Source organism: Xiphias gladius, chromosome 19 (genome assembly GCF_016859285.1).
Source record: "Xiphias gladius isolate SHS-SW01 ecotype Sanya breed wild chromosome 19, ASM1685928v1, whole genome shotgun sequence".
Classification (NCBI taxonomy): Eukaryota; Metazoa; Chordata; class Actinopteri; order Istiophoriformes; family Xiphiidae; genus Xiphias; species Xiphias gladius.
The window spans coordinates 19,988,139-20,007,356 of NC_053418.1; the positions used below are offsets into that span (position 1 = coordinate 19,988,139).

General features: G+C 41.7%; 1 protein-coding gene across 2 annotated transcripts in view; it reads left to right on the top strand.

Moving 5' to 3' along the window:
* Positions 1-11,894: 11,894 nt before the first annotated feature.
* tcf7l1b (transcription factor 7 like 1b) overlaps positions 11,895-19,218 on the top strand; it is a 33,221-nt gene continuing 25,897 nt past the window's right edge. For both annotated transcript variants that reach the window (XM_040156214.1, XM_040156215.1), the window contains exons 1-3: positions 11,895-12,900; positions 13,034-13,106; positions 13,205-13,332. In XM_040156214.1, coding sequence (XP_040012148.1) covers positions 12,715-12,900; positions 13,034-13,106; positions 13,205-13,332 — 387 coding nt within the window. In that variant the 5' untranslated portion in view covers positions 11,895-12,714. The remainder of the gene's footprint in view (positions 12,901-13,033; positions 13,107-13,204; positions 13,333-19,218) is intronic.

Sequence of the window (19,218 nt, forward strand, 5' to 3'; positions counted from 1 at the left end):
ACTGTCATTTTCAAAATTAACTTAAATGGGTCTTGCTGATGTCTGAATTATCCAATAAAGGCACAACCAATTAATGTTGAGCACAAGCTGGGCTCCCAGTCCCCAGAGGTGTTCTACCTTCGGTCAGTGTATTAGCTTTCTGAGGGCTGTCTTGTGGAACAAAGATCCATTGTTCCCACATACTAAGAGATATTTGTTCACCCCTTGTATCAATGGTCTTGATTTGATTATACACTCAGGCAATATGTGCAAGCAGTGCTCAAGTTTGCAGTGAAGTCAGCACTCTGCACAATCAAATAATTCTTGAGCTAAGCAATTGGAAGAAGGGTCATTATGTACGGAGCAATCAGTGTTTCATGGCTCATTTCCTTAGCTGTGATTTGATTTTGCTTGTCAGTGTTAAGGTGGCGTTTGACCTAGAAAATCTCTGAATTATTCCTCAAATCTCCCTTTTTGCTTTTGTGGGTATCAGTATCACTGAGTTTTACATATTGGATCAATAATTAAAAGTCCATTATTAGAGCTTTTTGTAGCTCGTTTCTCGACATTAAAACAAGCTGGTGCATGACTGCATGTTTGTTTTTGGCTTACATCATGAAATCATATGAAGATTTATAGTTTCAAGGATGTGCTTATTAAAAGGCATTATTTGTTCTAACTGTGGCCATGGAAAACGCGCCAGCTTTTATTGGTCTAATTGCATAGCTGGTTACAGGATGTCTCATTTACAAGCAGGGGTGCTAGTGCAGAAACTTCATTTTAGTGTTTTCGGAGGCCAAGCTATCAAAGAAATGTGGTGAATTAAATGTGGGGGATTTTTCTCTGAAATGTACTTACGTAAGAGAATGAAGTGTCACTGAAGATAAAACCAGTACCTCAAACTGCACTTATGTAGTGTGTTATTAAGTTCTTGTCCAAACACACTTTACTTTCCACATTTGGATTAAAACAATATCACTAAAGACTGTTGTTATTATAACAGCAAGAATGGATCATGGATTCATCATTTCCAAAATGATTAATGGGTTGTTTTTTAATTGTTTTTCTCTTATTGTCAGGATTTAATAAGGGAGCAGAAAGAATGAGATCAGATTCAGTCCCCTGTGTCTGTCACCTCTGATCCACCCTTATCAAATGTGCATCATGTGGAGGACATACACAAATCCAACACATAGTCATATAGAAACAGTAAGCCTTTGGGGTTAAGCACTTAAAGAGAAATCCCCAGAGCCCTCTGTGTCACTGTGTTGCACCATACTTCTGGCATAGTGATTGACAGCTCTGGAAACGATTTTACTGTGCTGCTCTTGCAATGAGTAGTCTCCAGAGCCTAAGTAATAACTAGTCTGAAGTGTTGACTAATACATTTAGTGGTGACTCTCTGTAATCAAATGTGTTCCAGCTGTTTGAGTTCTGATGACAAATTCAGGTTTTCCCAGTTTGCTGAGCTTCCTTGAGAGACAAAGGAGGGATTTCCTCTGAAACAGACAGGCAGTGGCAGCACCAACAAATGGCTTGGTACTGTTATCAAATAAAAAGTCTGACTAAATATAAACTTATCATCTTCAGCCTGAGCCAGAGCCGAAATGAAGGAGAAGGCGACAGCTGAAACAATGTTTTCCACAGGCTATGTCCTGGGACATGTACAAAGACAGTAGCTTCATATGACAAAAAATAATAAAAGAAGAGAAAAGTGTCTTTTTAGTTGCAGCATATGGTAATAGTTTATGACTTAAGTGAAAGGGAAATATCCTTGTTGTTTTTTTAGTTACTGCCAAACACACACACACATGAACAGTTTTCAGAAGACATGGGACATTTGAATGGAACAGTTGCTGCGTGGTTCAGAGGTATTAAAGCAGCCACCTGTTGCTTGACAGGATTTTACTGTGCAGAGGTGTGTAATTAGTGTCTGTAATTGTGTATGAAAGTAAGTGAGTGGGACATGGGGGGGCCGTCCATCCTGCTGCACAATAAACAGTTTAGTTCCCAGGAGCACCCCTCATGTTCCTGTTGTTGGTTCCATCGCTGCTCACTGGGAAACGTCCTGGCCTCTATTGTCCAGAAGGTCGGGGGTCACAGGATGCTCCTAAAGGCCCAAAAGGGGAGGTAAGAGGTTGGATAGTGAGGCATGATAAAGAGCTACCCCCCCCCCCCCTTCTTCCAAAGACGCAAACCCTTTAAAAAACAAAATATTAAAATTGCTTCTTTTTCCCCTCTCTTGTCACACCGTCTTTCATTCAAAATCCCAGCCATTATTAAGAGTTTCAGGAAATGAAATCAGGACAATGTCTAGACTATTTCATATTGAACGTCCTGATTGCCTTCAGTACATGTGTGGAGCTCTGTTCCTTGTGTGCGTTCTTTGCATATCTTTAATGGAAGCCATAGTCCACAAGCCTTCCCATGCAAAACTGGGAAATTCAATCTAAGCAGCTAACAGAGGGTAAGGCATATCATTAAAGACCAAAAAAAAAAAAAAAAAACAGCCAAGAAAGGATTGGTTGTATTGTACCGTTTTCACCACACAAATGTTACACTTTAACCACAGACAAAGCTTAAACACTGGCTATGACTATGGAGCAGATACATGCTTCTAAATGCAGTGACCCTTTAAACAGGGTAGCACATAAACAGCCATATAAATGCTGTTTTTGCAGCGCGATTGAATATCTTGCCGAACGGCAGACGTTTATGAACAGAGACACCATGCTGCTATGATGGAAACTTGTTGTACCTCTCTTGAGACTACACACATAAACTGACAGCAGCTGCTCAGGTGTACTGTATATCAGTTTAACTTCTTGTGTCTGTGTGAAACAGCATCCATGCAGTATTTCCTGTGAAATTTATTTTTAAGGTTTTTGAACAATAGTCTTATTATTATTATTTTTTTTTTTACTGTGCTTGAACCAAAGCACTTCAGGGCCTGCAGCCTGTCCTTGTGTGTGCCTCAGCATACTGGAGGAATGGGATGAGTAGATATGCTATTCTCAGGACATTCACAGTGACACTCATTTATCTTTTTTATAGAGCTAACCTAGCTGGAGCTCTGAACAATATTCCAGATGCTTGTTGCATTGCATTTTATCAGCTTTCCACTAATAGATTGCTATCCACAGCACCTCGACAGCAACGAAAAGGCTCTGAGCCTTCAAATTTGTATCTGTCCCCAAACTGATTTCTTTATTTTCATGAATGCATGTATTTGTCAGAACTGATGTACAGTTCAAACAATTAGCAGATAGTCTAACATATCTACTGTATCTCACAATCATAGGTAAAAGCTGACACTTTACTTCCAAACACAATTGCAATCGTAAGTAGAAGTACAAAAGCATTATCAGTGAAATGTACATAAAGGATCAAAAGTAAACATATTTTATGTGGACAAACAGCAACTGTGATATTTTGTTGTAATATACTAATTATTTGATTGTTACCCTTGGATTACATTTAGCATTTTGCTGTCGTTTATCGAGACTGAGCTAATTTAATAACATTATATCCTATTGGATATTTTAGTCTGTAGCATTTCTCATATTTTATACGGTGCATGTAAAGGTTTGCATTTAAAATGTTATGTAGCAAAGTAACTTAACTGTAAAATAAATGCAATGAAGCCAAAAGTACAATATTTACTCTGAAAAGTTACAGAGTATCAGTAAAGTATAATGCAACATAAAATGGAAGCACTCAATTAAATATGCCTGAGCAAGATGTACTTAGTTACATTCCACCACCACTGCATAATTGCAGGTTTTCGTTATTCTTTGCCTTGTTATTGTACGTTTGATGAGTTGTGGTGTCTGATGTAAGATGAGAAGTTAGTAAAGGTAACATGAGAGACAATAGGTGCAGCACATGGTCATCCTCACTTTTCAACCACAGGCAATTATGAATATAATGCTCATAGTTTGAGTTACATGTCATGAATCCTCCTCGAGGCCTGACCCTCACCTCGTCTTGCCCTGTCATATCAGGTTAGGAGTTATACTGGAGCAGGGACGTGACAGCTGGAAATGGTTTGAGGCTCTCTGGATAGTTTGTTTTCAGACCATGCTGTGGGGAATGGATGAGAGACACGTGTAGGTTAGCCTTTGGCTGTTGTACTTATGTGCGTCATGGTGATAAAACTGTTACTGTGAATGATATCACTGTAAAAAATCTGCACTGCTGCATATTTAGCTGGCTATTAGTGTTCTCTGTTAGTATGACAGATCAGATCTCTGTTAGCATGCAAATCTGAGCCGTCCAGGTATCCCAGTAATGTGTCACTATCTGAGTTAATTAGACTCCTCTGTGTTTTGAGCACTTTGACCTGTTGGGGATTCATTTCCTGGCCTGTTGTGTTTCTAAGTCTGCAATTGGGGTACTGGCATAATTTGTGTTCTCTCTTCCCATTCCTTCTCAGATGGCAGGGTACTTTTCCTTTCTTTATGACCAAATAAATCTGACTGGTGCCAAATGAAAAAAAAAGGGATTAAAATTCCCCTTTTGCTGTCTTGAGGAGCCCAGCTGCACTGCACTGTTTGTTTTCCACGGCGCAGTGCAGCTGCAGAGTCGAGCATTATGGAGAGGTGGGCTAAAGCAAAAAAACAGAAATGACTTATTTTTATTGGCACGTACCTCCCCATTCACTGAGTGATAATTATATTGTGGAATTAGAAAGCAAGAACAAAAGTCTGGTTAAGATAATGTTAATGTGGTTGAACATGCTTTCTGTTTACATGTAATATCTTCAAGGTGGTTGTCTTCACTCACTGCTTTTTTTTTTACAGTAGCTCTTCTTCTCACAACTAAATTCTGTTTTCTCACCACAGACTATTGCCCAAGCCATACTGTACTAGCCTCACTTAATGTATGATACTGAAGCCCATGAGTGACAACACAAATGCTGACTGTTGCCATAATACAAAGAATGATAATAACGTAACGTATGTGGTGGAAAGGTTACATCAACTCTGCAGAGCAACATATAGACTTGTTTAGTTATGCTGCGATTATTTAACAGACATACAGCAGCTATTTTAACAATCATAGATGAGTGGACACTCACATGAGAAGGAATTAGTTGCAGAGAGAGAGAGAGAGACAGGTTTCGATGCACCTAGAGATAACACGGGAAGAAATGTGGTGCAGCAGGTAAGACATGTCTGTGAGCAATATTATCTGGGCTATGGCACCGTTCAGGTAATTCTCTCTAAATGGTCTCTGAATGTAAATGAGCATGACCAGCAGGTTTATGAAAGCTCACTCTCTGGTCTGAATGCAGCGACTCAGTATCTGCCCTGACCTTGGAGCAAAGTTTGCCAAAGAAGAGAGGGAGGTGGGTTTTGCTCCTCGCTTAATTATCCAACCTATCTCGTGGCATTTCTCTTCAAATGCTTTTCCTCTCTCTCTCTCTCTCTCTCTCTCTTTCACAAGTAGTCCTCCACCGTCATATCAATTTTCAGTTCTTCAGAGTTCTGATGCATCTGATCAGCGTGAATCTGTTCCTTTCAAAGAGTGTCAATTCACTAACAGCAAAACATGGCACCTATTTTACCCTCTGCATTAATAGCAGCATTCAAATTAACAGGAAAATACATCTGTACTTTTCACATATAGTATTTACTCTCTCACAGCTTAGAAACAAGAAAACATTTTATCCCATATTAGCTCAACCCTTACAAATTATCTAATCCACCTGATATTTATGACACAAATTGAACTCAAATAGACTCAGATGAGAACAGCTGTTTTGTTGGACATGGCAATTCTCAGTCTCCTCATTACTGATGTCAAAAAATTCAAGTAAAAGTGCATAGACTTTGGTAGAAACTCAAAAGAGCAATATTACTGTAAAAATATACTCATGAATTACAATACATACACATACATATATACATTTCTTTCTCTCTCGCCTCCGGTGATTGTGCACACACGCAACAAGCTGTAGACATTCAGGTGCAATCACCAGCAGGGTTGTGCAGTAATTCTATAGAAGAGAGATTTACAGACCAACACATAAAGATGATGGTTTCCAGACCCTCTGCATTATTCTCACAGATTGTGTGCTGGATGCGGTCATTGTATAGCTAGAGAAAGTACTAAAAAGACAACACTAATAATAAGTAATCCATGTGAAAAGCAAAAGTCCTCATGGACTGGGAATAACTTTATCTTCTCCTGTGGATACACGCAGACAAAAAACAGCAAGGACGCTAAAAATATGCAAAAGACTTGTGGTGCAGTTTCCCAAGGCCAGAGAAAGGAAATAGACTGACAGTTTCTCCCTGACCCCTTTACTACCCCCCTGTAACCTCCTAACAACCCCCACGGGGGATCCTGTCTCTATGTGTAAAACAGACAGTCAGAAAGCATCCTGGAAACTTTAGAGCCACAAAAACAAGAGGACGTGAGGAAGTCCAATAAGCTTGTATGTAGAGGACTCAGTCGGGAGATAATCTCAAGGCCACACAGACCAGGCGCCAAGCCTATAGAGCCTAAAAGCTCCGTGGCGCAGCCGAGCAGCGTGGTCATTGTTGTCTTTGGAAAGTAAGCGGCTTCAGTGAGGCCAGTGGCGTGAAAGCCACCTCTCTTCTTGAGTGTCTGCTCCAGACCCTGTTGTTGACATACAGGGCAGGTGCAGCTGCTCTCTACAACTGCATCAAGTAGAACCCCCTCGACACACACGCAAAAACACACACGCACACACACACACACACACACACACACACACACACACCCACACACACACACACACACACCGGACACACACGCACAAACTGAGCAAGAGCTTGGATGTCACAAGACAGGGTTTATATGGACAAAGACAAATCTAGCATTTTCTTTAATATCTCTGCAACAATCAGTGAAGCGCTGCTGAGTTAACACAGGGCCCACAGAGATGAAAACAATGGCTGGATTCTTCTGGCTTGAAGATGGCTATGGGAAATGGCAGGGATGCCAGGGCTGATAAGTGACTGAGGGGCTCAAGTTACTTCCAGCTGTCTGCAGCCGTGCATGCCTCTGCGGAACGCACGGTTCACGCATAATGCAAACCATTTCATTTGTGTAATGCTCATAAAAAATCTGGCGGACATATTAAATAAAGTCAACAGCCTCTCACTTGGGCAGGGTTTACATCACAGGAAAGACTCTCCAATCCTCCGAGGAGCGGTGCAATGCGTTCTCAGCTGAGAAAACACAGACAGTTGAAGACTGTGACCTTGTGAGCGTTAATGTTAACTGGATCAATAAAACCAGGCGATAGCAGAAAGCCTGGACGCAGCATCTGGAAAGAGTCTGGCTGAGGCTTTGGGGACAATTATGGTAGTTAAAGAGCTGTACATAGTAAACAGTGTCCACAAGGACCTGTTGGTATTGTTGGCTGTACTTGTTTTTACCCTTAAACCATAAAAGACATTTTTCTATATAGACACAGCAAAATACAGAGTATATTTGTCTTCTTTTAATTTCAATTATGGCAATTAAAATAGATGTAAAATCAAGCCAATAAAAGATTAATAGTATTAAATACAGGCTGTATTTTTGTGCTGTAAACTAAAAACTAGCGCCACATTGCATTAGCATCACCTCAATACCATTGAGGGCCTCTTCCTGTCCATTTGGAAAATATAAGTACATTTTCTAGCTGCTGCACACTCCAAAAAGAGAGTGCTTTTGGCAGGCTTTGAAGTTCTCAGAAATAGTGCTCCTTAAAAGCGTCCTCTGCAAAAGGCTACAAAAAACAGGAACATGTATTTCAGTCAAGAGATGTGAGCGAGCACTACTTCGCAAGCATGTAAGTCCGCACTGGAGGACTTGGACATTTTTGATGTCTTTTAAGTCTTATAATGTTATACGCTTTGCAAGAGCAGCATTGATAAGCCTTGAGGTAATATTCACTCATTCAATTGTTCACTCATTCACTCATTATCTGTACCGGAGTCTGTCTCAGCAGTTGAAGGGCTGGACACAAGTGTATGAGTTGGTCTACTTCTCACTGAACTAACTGTTGCACAATTCTGATTTGATCATATAAGAATAAGCAGAGTCGACACTCATTTCATGTAGCTGGGTGTTTCTTCATGCAGACAAACACTTTCTTGTCTCGAAACCAGGTCCCCTCTGGAAAAATGATACTACAAACGCAACAAAACAACAGAGAGAAGGAGAAAGGCAGGAATAAAACTTTGCAACACAGTCTTTTATTTTCCCCTCTCTGCACAGTTTAGTGTTTCAGTTACACCCTTTAGGCAGTAAAAACTGTCATCTAATCATATCCTCACACAGTCTTAAATGCCATGTACGCCCATACCAGCCTGGAAAGGGGACCTTTCTGCGGATTAAAACGGATATGAGGTTATTTTTGTGAGATCCATGATTGCACGAGGCACTCCCATCCATACTTAGTGTGATGACTGAGGAGGTGAGGTAATATTGCAGAGTGGTGATGCAAAAGAGTTGTGTAGGTTCATCTGCGCTGGATCCAGTCCTTTGGTTGAAGAGACAAATGCTTTGTTTTTAGTTTTTTAAATCTGTTGATCCTTCTGTGATGTCCGAACATTGATACACACTTTTTGTTTCTGTAATAGGGTCAGATTAGGGAAATGCATCATAGGATGACTGAACAAGATATAGATATCATGGAGAAATCGAAGCAGTGACAGGATCAGTTTTTTTTTAAATAAAAAACATGAATAAATTAGTGAATTGCAGTGTGTTGTACATATGTAAAATAAAACATTTTATGTGAATAGCAGAATTGGATATATTAAGGTAGAGAGTACATCTATTATAATTCTTCATGATTTGTTTTGACCAATTTTTTGTTCCATTTTCCAAAATTTAAGATGCACAAATCCAAATGGAGACATTTTGGAGGGCTCGTGGGATTATGAAGGAACATGACTTGGGTACGCTTCAAAGACAATCAAGCGATACCTAAATCTCCTGAAGTGAGATAGATGGAAGCGGCAGTAGCTCATTGTGTGATCTGACATGTCCTCCGCACACTTTAACTAGTATTATTAGAGAGCTTGACAGGGTGGGTTTGGCCTGGCAAGACATGTTGAACACACTGCAGCAGATCAGGGAGAAGACAAGGGAACTGCTTTAACACCCCCGAAACAGTGCAGGCGAGAACGTGATGAGGAGATGGGAATTACTGCTGAATTAAGCACCACTTTGATTGGAAACTGATTGACCGACGGTTGGCAAAACATGAAAGGATGACCTTGAATTCTCAAAAGCGAGTATGGATTGGCACACAGCATCTCTCCCTCTCTCTATCCTCCCTTTCCTGCTTTCTCTCTTCCACTCTCACCGCCTCTCAGACATGCACCCGCACACATGCACTCACATAACACCACACAAACATTCATAGCCAAGCACACTCTGACAGGAGCACACGTCACATTGCGAAAACACACACACACACACACACACGTGTACATCAACACACACGACTGCTCCATCTCTGCTTTTTTTGCACTCTCTTTAGCGAGGGCGAAAAAATGAACACACAGTCACGTACGACAAGCCAGAGTTGGCGGAGCAACTTCAAAGTAAGACAGATGCAGGGACAGCACCCTCTGAATAAATTTTCTGGCCACCAGTCGATCTGCCCCCAGGCTAAGATTGTGGCTGTTCGCATCTCTCCTGACCCCTCATCAACTCCCAGTTAAAACCAATCCTACTCCAACAAGGCAGTCATACGGAGAGGGGAGTGATACATAGGTAAATATAAAAAGAGATCAAATCCCTTTTCACATATATCAGGTATAAAGACATAAATTTTCAACAAATGTTTGATTCTCAGGTTTTCCAAAAAGCCAATGTGCAGCTGGTTTGATGAATAAATCATTGTGAGAGGCTTTGTACCAGCAAAACGCATCAAAGATACCTGAAATCCATCAGTCAGTAAATATATTTGTGATTCTGTCCACAAAATAATTATGCTCTCCAAGCAAAGCTAAAAGCGACCAATTAATGATCTTTATTTTAATGCCATCAACGGTTTTATAACAATAGGCATCCTTTTGTTTTTGAAATGATGGTCTTTTTTCTCACTTTGGAATAAAACACTTCTGATACACTGTTTTTTTTTTTTTTTTTTTAAAATGTATTTATCAAAGAAGTGTTATATCTCACTGTGCTGTTACAGCTTACTGTGAACAACAGTTTACCTACCACATGCCAATGGCTCTTAATAGCAGGCTGCTGAAACTTATGCGTGAGTGAGAAATGTCAGTATATGAGAGATATTCCTGTTCAGCATCTGCTTATACATTTCATTATTATTTTTCTGTGTTGACTTGTTTTAATATTTGATTTCTTTATTAATCATTTATAAGGATACGGTTCATGAGTACTGAATAATTGTAATTGCACCTGCTGGGACATGCAGATACCATTACATCTCTGACATGAGATGTAATGGGGGGGGGGCTGTATTTTCTGTGTTTTGTGTTAGTTTAGGGTATGGGAAAATATGGGAAAATATACACAAATTTAGATGGATAAAAAGAACAACTAGTCCGAGCATCACTTGGAAATTGCCCTCCTTGTTACATTTTCTGCATACTATAGCCCAGAAAAACAATGATGTGTAGCCCTGAGGTCAAATATTCACCTGTGTGTGTGCATGCAAGTGCAAATGTGTATTTCTATGCATTTATAACCATGATGCATGCAGTTCATAGAATATGAAGTATGCAACTACACTATATGTTGCTTTTAACGGAATACATAACACAAACTGACGCGCACGCACACACAAACATCCAGGAGGAATTGGGATCTAATGAGGCCCGTGGAGACCCTGGTGAACTGTCAGTCAGTCCTCAGCTTGCTGACACGCAGTCGACAACCTCAGTTACTTCTTTTCTCAAACTGGGGAAGCCTGTCGAATTGCATCAGAAGCAGCCTAAAGAAAAGCCTGAGGTCCAGTGGATTTGGACTGAGAAAGGTGAAGGTAGGATGGGGTAAGGCAGTGTTCTAAGAGATTAAAACTTAGCAGCTAACTTATGCGTGTTACACCTTGGAAAACCTGGCAAGTCTGAATGCTTTGTGTGCAAACACTACATTCCTTTTTAAAGCATTTAAATGTGCCATGATTCAGATTTATGTGCAGGTTACTCCACAGGAACAAAAAAAGAAAAGAAAAAAGAGTTGCAACCACTTCCTTTGTTCTTCCAGGACTGCTTGCAAAATCAGGCCTCCAATCCTGTTCCTCAAATCAACAATGGGGCCAGAGACAGAGGGAGAGACAGAGAGAGAGAAGTGAGCCAGGCTTTTCCTGGATGTTCAGAGGCTTGTTGCCTCACTCTGTCATGCCTATAGTTGTGCCATAATAGGCCATGCTTATCCCAGGTGTTATTGAGCTTTGTCTCTCCCAGCGTATTGTTTCAGGACATGCAGACCTGCAATTTACATGGCGGTGTATAATTATGACTTTCTCACCGAGAGTCGGGCCTGTCATTTTCACACAGATGGAGGCAGTGTGGTCTCTCGTGCTTGCCTTGACAACACTGGAGGTCCTGGCTGGTCACACCACATGATAGACTGCAGCTCAAGTTTACTTAAACTAATAAAACATCATTAGGGAAGAACGTCATTCCTGCATATTCTCATGTGCTAATTTCAACAAGACCTGCGAAAGGGGGGGGGGGGGGTCGTGCCTTGATTCTGTAATAGTAATAATAATAACAATAAAAATAATAACATAAAAAATCATTCAAAACTTTGTGGTGGATTTAGTTGGTTACGCTTCTTCTACACGCACAGACCTCCTCTGTTCATCTCATTGTGTGCTGCGGTGGTTGCGCGTTGGTGGCTTGAGGGTTAAGAATAGTTGATCTACATGGTGGTGAATGAAGTGTCGGTTTTCAGCGCAGACTCCTCCTCTTCGGACGGGCTGCGCTTTTCTTCCACTTCAACAACCAAGTAGTTTTCAGGGCGCATTCCCCGGCAGCAATGTGGAGGGAAAGGGCGACCACGTCCAGCTGAAAATTTGATACTTCGCACCGGGTCTTATTTCTGTTTTCTAGTGTATGAGCTTTGTGTCCGCTCGGGAAAAGCAACGGAACAACTTCTGGGGGGGGGGAAAGCACGCGAGTCAGAAGTGGAGAAAACTGCAGCCCGACGGTCTCGTGTTTTTCTTGCTGTCTTCTTCTTTTTTTTTTTTTTTTTTTTCTTCTTTTGCTACTCGAGCCATTGTTTTCCCACTCATGGATATTAGGAGATGAAACCGGACGTGCTTATTCTTCTCGAGTAACCCCTCCGTCGCTTGGACTTTAGTTTATGTGGTCCCCGGGATCTGTGAGAGGAGGCGAGAGTCCCATTCCTCAGCAGCACAACAAGGAGAGGCACGCAGGGGCCACAAGTTGTCCACAAGCTGCGAAGGAGACGAAACTTTGCCAAGTCGCTGCGCATCCGGCCACTGACGCCAAATATTCATCGATATTTTCTATCGGCGTCTTTGTTGCAACTTTAACTGTGGATTATTGTTGTTGCAAGACTCGTCATGGACCACGGGACCGCGTTCAGGGGATGAAAAGGGAGCTTTGAAACATGAACAGTTTCTTGTAGTAGGTTTACTACTCCAGTGGCTCGCTTGGACTACACTGATCTGATATTTAAAAAAAAAAAGAAAAAGAAAAAAAGGAGGCAATTGTTGCGACTGTTTTTCTTCCTCCTCGCGAATACATCCACGGGTCCGCCAAAATGCCACAGCTGAACGGAGGTGGTGGGGATGATTTGGGGGCCAATGATGAGATGATATCTTTTAAAGACGAGGGGGAGCAGGAGGAAAAGATATCCGAGAACGTGTCCGCGGAAAGGGATTTGGATGATGTGAAGTCCTCCTTAGTGAACGAGTCGGAAAACAACAGCAGCTCATCAGACTCCGAGGTGAGGACAGTGCACATGTAACACCTTCTCCACACCGCTCAGCATTACGACAGATGTGATTTCATAGTGTTGAAAGTTTCAATAGTTTCTTCCCCCTCCGTGTGTGTGTATGTGTGTGTTCTCTCATTGTCAGCAAGCAGAGAGGCGCCCCCAAGCCAGACCCGACTCAGAAAGTTATGAGAAAACAAGAGACTACTTCAGTGAGGGTAAAAGTAAAGCACCGCCTCGCCACTTTGTGTACTATAGTTGGAAATGATGCCGCTCTTCTGCCTTTATTAACCCGGACTTTTCTTTATCCCTGCAGCGCTGAGAAGGCAGCAAGATGGTGGCTTTTTCAAGAGTCCTCACTATCCCGGCTACCCGTTTCTCATGATCCCAGACCTCACCAACCCCTACCTGTCCAATGGTTCACTGTCTCCCAGTGCCAGAACAGTAAGTGTCGCTGTGGATATGTCCGCCTTTACTGTGTTTTCCTTATTCTATCGCACTCGGAAAAAAAAAAAAAAACTTTGGCCGTGCGTAAAAGTTCCTTGTGCACTGCCAGACCGCCATATTCCCTCCGAGTGGCCTCTCAAGGAGTACTAACTACTTCTTTGTTCTTTTTGGGGATATAAATTTCTCTCTGCCACCCACCCTCGTCGAGGCTTGCATTTGACAGCCTCTCAGACTTCAGACACATTACTCATTCTTTTCTTTTAAAAAAAAAAATGATTTATGACAATTCCTTACCGAGAACACACTGCAGTGCTCATGCCGGATCTTGATATATATATACTTTACTGTGACCTTGCCCTACTAAAGCTGATTTTATCTTATGTGCTGTCACTCGTAGTCTCCTATAAGGACATGTATTTTGCAGTGTAGATGCTAGTGTTCTTCTGAAATTCATTTCAGATTTGCAAGATGCTTTTAATTTGGCCTGCTCCCACTAAATTGCTTTCAATGTTGTACTCGGGGTGTCAAGAGAAGTATGTCTTTAGTTTGCAGGCTATCATCCTAGTGTATTTTAGACACTACAGGCTTTGTGCACACATTCTCTGCAGAAAAACGAGAAGAGAAGATGCTGTTACCTGAAGCAATGTCCTACAGTAGCAACAATGTAATACCTTGCTTTGACACACATGGGAGGCATTTCACTGCAGTGTCCATGACAGCCGTTGTCCAGAGACTTTTAAAGTCTAGATGAGGCTGACAGGTCCAAGTTAGCATTGTTGATGCAGATTTTGCAATGATACATTTACTTGTTGCAAGCTTGAATCACACCAGTTGTTCACGAAGTTTTAAAAGGCCTATAATATGTAATACCAATTGTTGCATTGGTTTGTTTGCTGCGGCAGTTTAAGTGTTATCTGGCTAAGTATCACAATTTAGCGTGTCTAACAGTAGGTTAATCAAGTGCTGCGACCTTACACTAGTTTCACACCAGTTAGCAATGAAGCCAAACATGACTATTGGAGTCACATAAGAGGGTTCATGATATAAAAAAAAATCCCACACTTGGGTCAAAGAACATGGTGTATGAAGTGACGATGAATGCTGATTCCAAAGAAACGTGCAAGATTTTATGCAAGTTAACCAACACTATTTGGAATGGTAGGCCGTTAAATACAATTTAAATAGGACTGTATAAACTTCCTTAAAATAATCCCTGCTGGAGACCAGTGTTCCTTCGAGCCCGTCCATCCCCCAATGCATGTCACACCCCCCACCCCCAGAAAACAAGTACTTTCGTTAAAGCCTGGCAGGCATCTGAGTGAAAAGACGCCCTCCTCCCCCACGCACCCCCCCCCCCCCTTTTCTGTCTCCTTTTCACTGTTCCAGGCCCACTCCCCCTGCCTCCCAGTATCTTCCATTCAATTAGAAAGGCGTTAGTTGACCATTGTTATTCTGAACTGTCTTGATGGCTTCATTGGAGGTCCCCATTGGGGCTCATTAACTAAATGGCTACTCTGCTCACACTAGGTGATACATAGCCCCGTGTAGATTGTCTACCTCACTGCTTTTGTCCACCAGAGTTTCATAGGAATAATAACATCATTATATCTAGTATATCTTTTTCTGAGGGACTTTTGCAGACTGATTTGGTAGACATTTTTGGTATAATTAAGGAACAAACCTAATAGTTAGACTATTAGGTTTGTTCTGTAATTGACTGCATTTTTAGCAGTCTGTTATCCAGTCTCTGCTTTGTTTTGTCTTGTGTCTTCCTTGTGTTTGTTTTTTCCAACAGAACAACGTTGAAAATTAATACAGCTGTTCCCGTTCCTTGAGGCAAAGTAACAAATAATTGAAGGGGATTTAGAATTTGGAGGTATAATCCTCCATATTATCAAAAAAAGAAAGAAAAAGAAAAAGAATGGGGTCAATGGGACAGAGTGAGCTGACAGTGTCAGTCATCACCATTGCAGTAAACAAGCAGTGAGACAATGGCTGCCATACTTAGCAGATGTCTCAAGGTCTGCATATTGCTCTATGCTCCTGGATTAGTGTGAGTGCAGTGAATTTGATTGATCAGAGTCTTGTTCGACTTAGTACCTATTTAGGCTCGAACTCTGGCGGTTGGTTTGTTTACACCTGTGGATAAAGTTGAATACAGTCAGATTTAGCGGATGACATTTACCAGTGGCTTGGGCCCACGTCTGGCCAACAACTTAGTTTAACTAATGAGCTCTACAGTTACATTTATCATACAGCGTCTTTCTGTGGAAAGTGCTGATTGGCTCGTGAGATAAAATTTGCTCACAGGGTAACCTAATTTGTGCCGTCACCTCTCTGGTCTTGAGATACAAACAGTCTCGGTGCCTGCAAACAATTTTATTATATTGTGTGTGCTGGAAAGCCCTGCTGGGAATGACAGATTTGTTTTATAAGTGTGGCGTGGTATGTGGTTGTACTTGTGCTGCATGAGACACGTCTAAGTTATTTCTCTCAAACAGATCATGTGATTAATACCAGGCAACAGAGTCCATGGCTTTTATTTCCAGGTGGAGCGCTGCAGTTTCATACTGTAGCTGTGATCGCAATGTAAATATTTTTGTAATTACGGATAGAACAGTGTGTGCCTGTGTATTTTTTTTTACATTTCCTGCATGTATCTATTTACAACTCCCCCTTCTGGTCTGACATCTTAGTATTTTTTGTGTAATAATAAAGCTATGTGAGGCAGTAAAAAGCATATATATTCTGTACACGCCAGGACTTAAAAGAACACACTTCTAAATAATTGATATGAGTTACACAAGTCGTCGTGCAGTGATTTCACTTCGCAGTGTGCTACACAATGAAGGATTTGAGGCCCGAACTTTTAAATTTGGATGTGGCAACCCTATCATGAGCAATGAGAGACAGGCCTACATGGGATCAGCACAGAGTTCCCCTGAGGGCCGAGCATAACTGATTTAAAGCCTGCTTGGAGCTGACATTCCGCTGTAATCCACCGAGAGCTGAGGAGGAGGTTTTGTGTTTGCAGAGATGCTCCACCAGACTTTGGCCTGCTGTGGGGGTGCGGAGTCAAAGAGGGGTTTTTTTTCCTACGGAGTCAGTCCGACAAATCCAGCTTATTGCTCGTCGATTCATTGGTGTGCTTATCGCCGCATTGTCCTGTAGTGACGGGCTAGTGCCAGATTTAATTGGTGAACACATAGTCCGACTTGACGCCATCTCTTGTCAGCTTCATCAGCACTTTGAGATAAATCTGCTAGTACGTCATCATCATCATCACTAAAGAGTGAAATGCCTCTTGTGTGTGACAGGTGGCAAGTAAGCGACAGTGAGGTTAGCCGCTCAAATATATCTTCATCAAATACGCAGTGGGACACTCGAACTCCAGAGCATGATTGTTGAATAGAAAATAGTTTGAGGTTGAGATATGAAAGGAGAGCTTGTATAAGTCTGAACATGTCAGTGGTTACGATTGCATGCCTCTCTGACTTTTTTTTTCTTTTTTTTCCTGCTGCTTTTGGTGCTTAAAAATGCACAGACAAAGAAAAGTCAACACAGACATTGTCCCGCTGAATAAAAGGGCCTCTCCCTGCATAAGCAAAGCCTGTTTGTGTTGAGGTGTCTTTTCATCAGGTGGCTCACTTGGCATGTCTCTCACCTTGCCGCGCATGTATGTGTGTGAACGTGCACACATCTTTCCATGTGTGTTGCACGTTTGTGTGTGTAAAGTCTGTGAGTGTCGGGGGTGGGGGGTTGGGTGTTCAGGTGAAGCTCTCTGGATACTTTTGCAACAGAGGGAACAGTGTACGGGGCTCACATTCTGACAACCCTCAGTGTTGTATTCCTGAATGTTAGCACGCAAATATTTTTTCAACCAAGCGCTGTGTCAACAGAGCTAACATTTTTGACTAGGTTTATAGTTTTTAAAAGATTTTTTCTTCAAAGGCAAACACATCGACATCAATTTAGGGGCACTGTTCAATTAGGAACAGATCGCCAGCAACCACAGAAATGCCATCCCAGGGTAAGAGCTCTTGCCTGGAGTGATTCATTTCGATAATGAACTCATTGCTCAGGGTTTAGGAAATTAAATTAAATTTGGCAAAAATTTTGTTTAGAATATTGAATTATCTTGATTTAGTTTGAGAAGGAGAGGAAGATGTTATCTATATATATATATATATATATATATATCTATATATATATATATAGATATAGATATATATATAGATATATATGTATTTGTCGAGTTGAACAACAAACAACAGAAGAAGGCAGTAGTGATAGACGTAGACATCCCAAGCGACAGCAACATCAAGAAGAAGGAACACGGGAAGATTGAAAAATACCAAGGGCTGAAAGAGGAGCTAGAAAAGAGGTAGGGAGTAAAGGCAACAGTGGTGCCAGTGGTAATTTGAGCACTGGGGGCTGTGATCCACAAACTGGGAGAATGGCTCCAGCAGATTCCAGGTACAACATCTGAGGTCTCTGTCCAGAAGAGCGCAGTCCTCGGAACAGCTAAGATACTGCGCAGAACCCTCAAACTCCCAGGCCTCTAGTAGAGGACCCGAGCTCTAGGAAGAGGAATCAATTGTGTGTCTCAGCAGTTACATTTATGTTACACAGGGGTAATCAAGGTCAGTTGTAATTAGTGAAACACAAATCAAAGCAGTTTGTAGTGGTAATAATATTTCCATAACATGTTTCCATAATGTTCCCCTTTACATGTATAAATCACTTACTGAGTAACAAAGAAATCATTTGTTATGATCTGTAGCTTTTAGTAACCTTTCTAACAGAGTTTAACGGTAACATGCAGTTTGAATTTTTTCGCTCATGCTCACTGCATAACATAACTTGTGTAGAACTGTGTGAAATGGTGTCAGTCCTGGTCTGCATCCTTCCCTCTTTGGTCTCTGTGGAAAGCATGAGCTGGCGTCAATTCCTCCCGCTACCCCATAGCCTGCTACATCACTACCTAACCCACCCGCCCACCCTTCCGCCTGCCATTAGAAATTCTGTTTATAGCGCTCTCTGGCTCTCGAGCGCGGAGCCCATCAGGAGCATCTCAGCACCCTTTGAGGAATGGATAACCAACATCTCCCCTCTCCAGCCGCAGACTCCCCATGTTCAGTGACATCAATGAATCCGTTTGATGTGCCAAGATGAATATGTGTGCAAATGTGTTTTTATCAATTTATGTGTTTTTCTCATTTGCTATGTTTGGCCAGAGCTGTTGCATAGTTTCGTACATTGCTTTTCCCTGTGAACATTTGGGCGAATTTGTGTTTGAGTTGAGAGACATTTGGCCAAAGGTGAACATCTCTAAAACACCCAAGTTCACTCCAAAATCTCAGCTTCTCTTTGTAGCTTTGAAACTGTTAAATGATGTGCTGTTGACTGTGTCTTTTCAGCATCCTAACAAAAAAAACCAAACTCCTGTTGCAGAGTAAGATATTAAAGCATGTCAGTCGAAAAATCGTAGGCTATTCATAGAGGAAACTGCAGGTCATGTCTACGTTCTGTCTCTGCTTTTGAGCAATTGCAGTCCTTGTGTAGTGGATGGTCACTGCAGGGTTGAACTGGTACGAGACTCAAAGGCAGAGGAGTTCAGGTTGAAGCAATGGGAATCCAAAGCTTGCTGTCTCCACACAGCTGCTAATTATCAAAAAAGTAAGAGAAAAGTTTTTGCCATGAACTGGATGTCGGAGGTGTGGGAGGTGGAGACACGTATCGTGTGTCATGTGAATACCAGCTTAGTCATGTCTGTGCTGTGGAATTAACATGGAGTCTTGGTGCAAGTGGGGGAGGGGTGGGTCGCTGGATTTATCAGGAGGTCTGTGTAGTCTCTCTCCCTCCTAGGTGACTACAGTCATG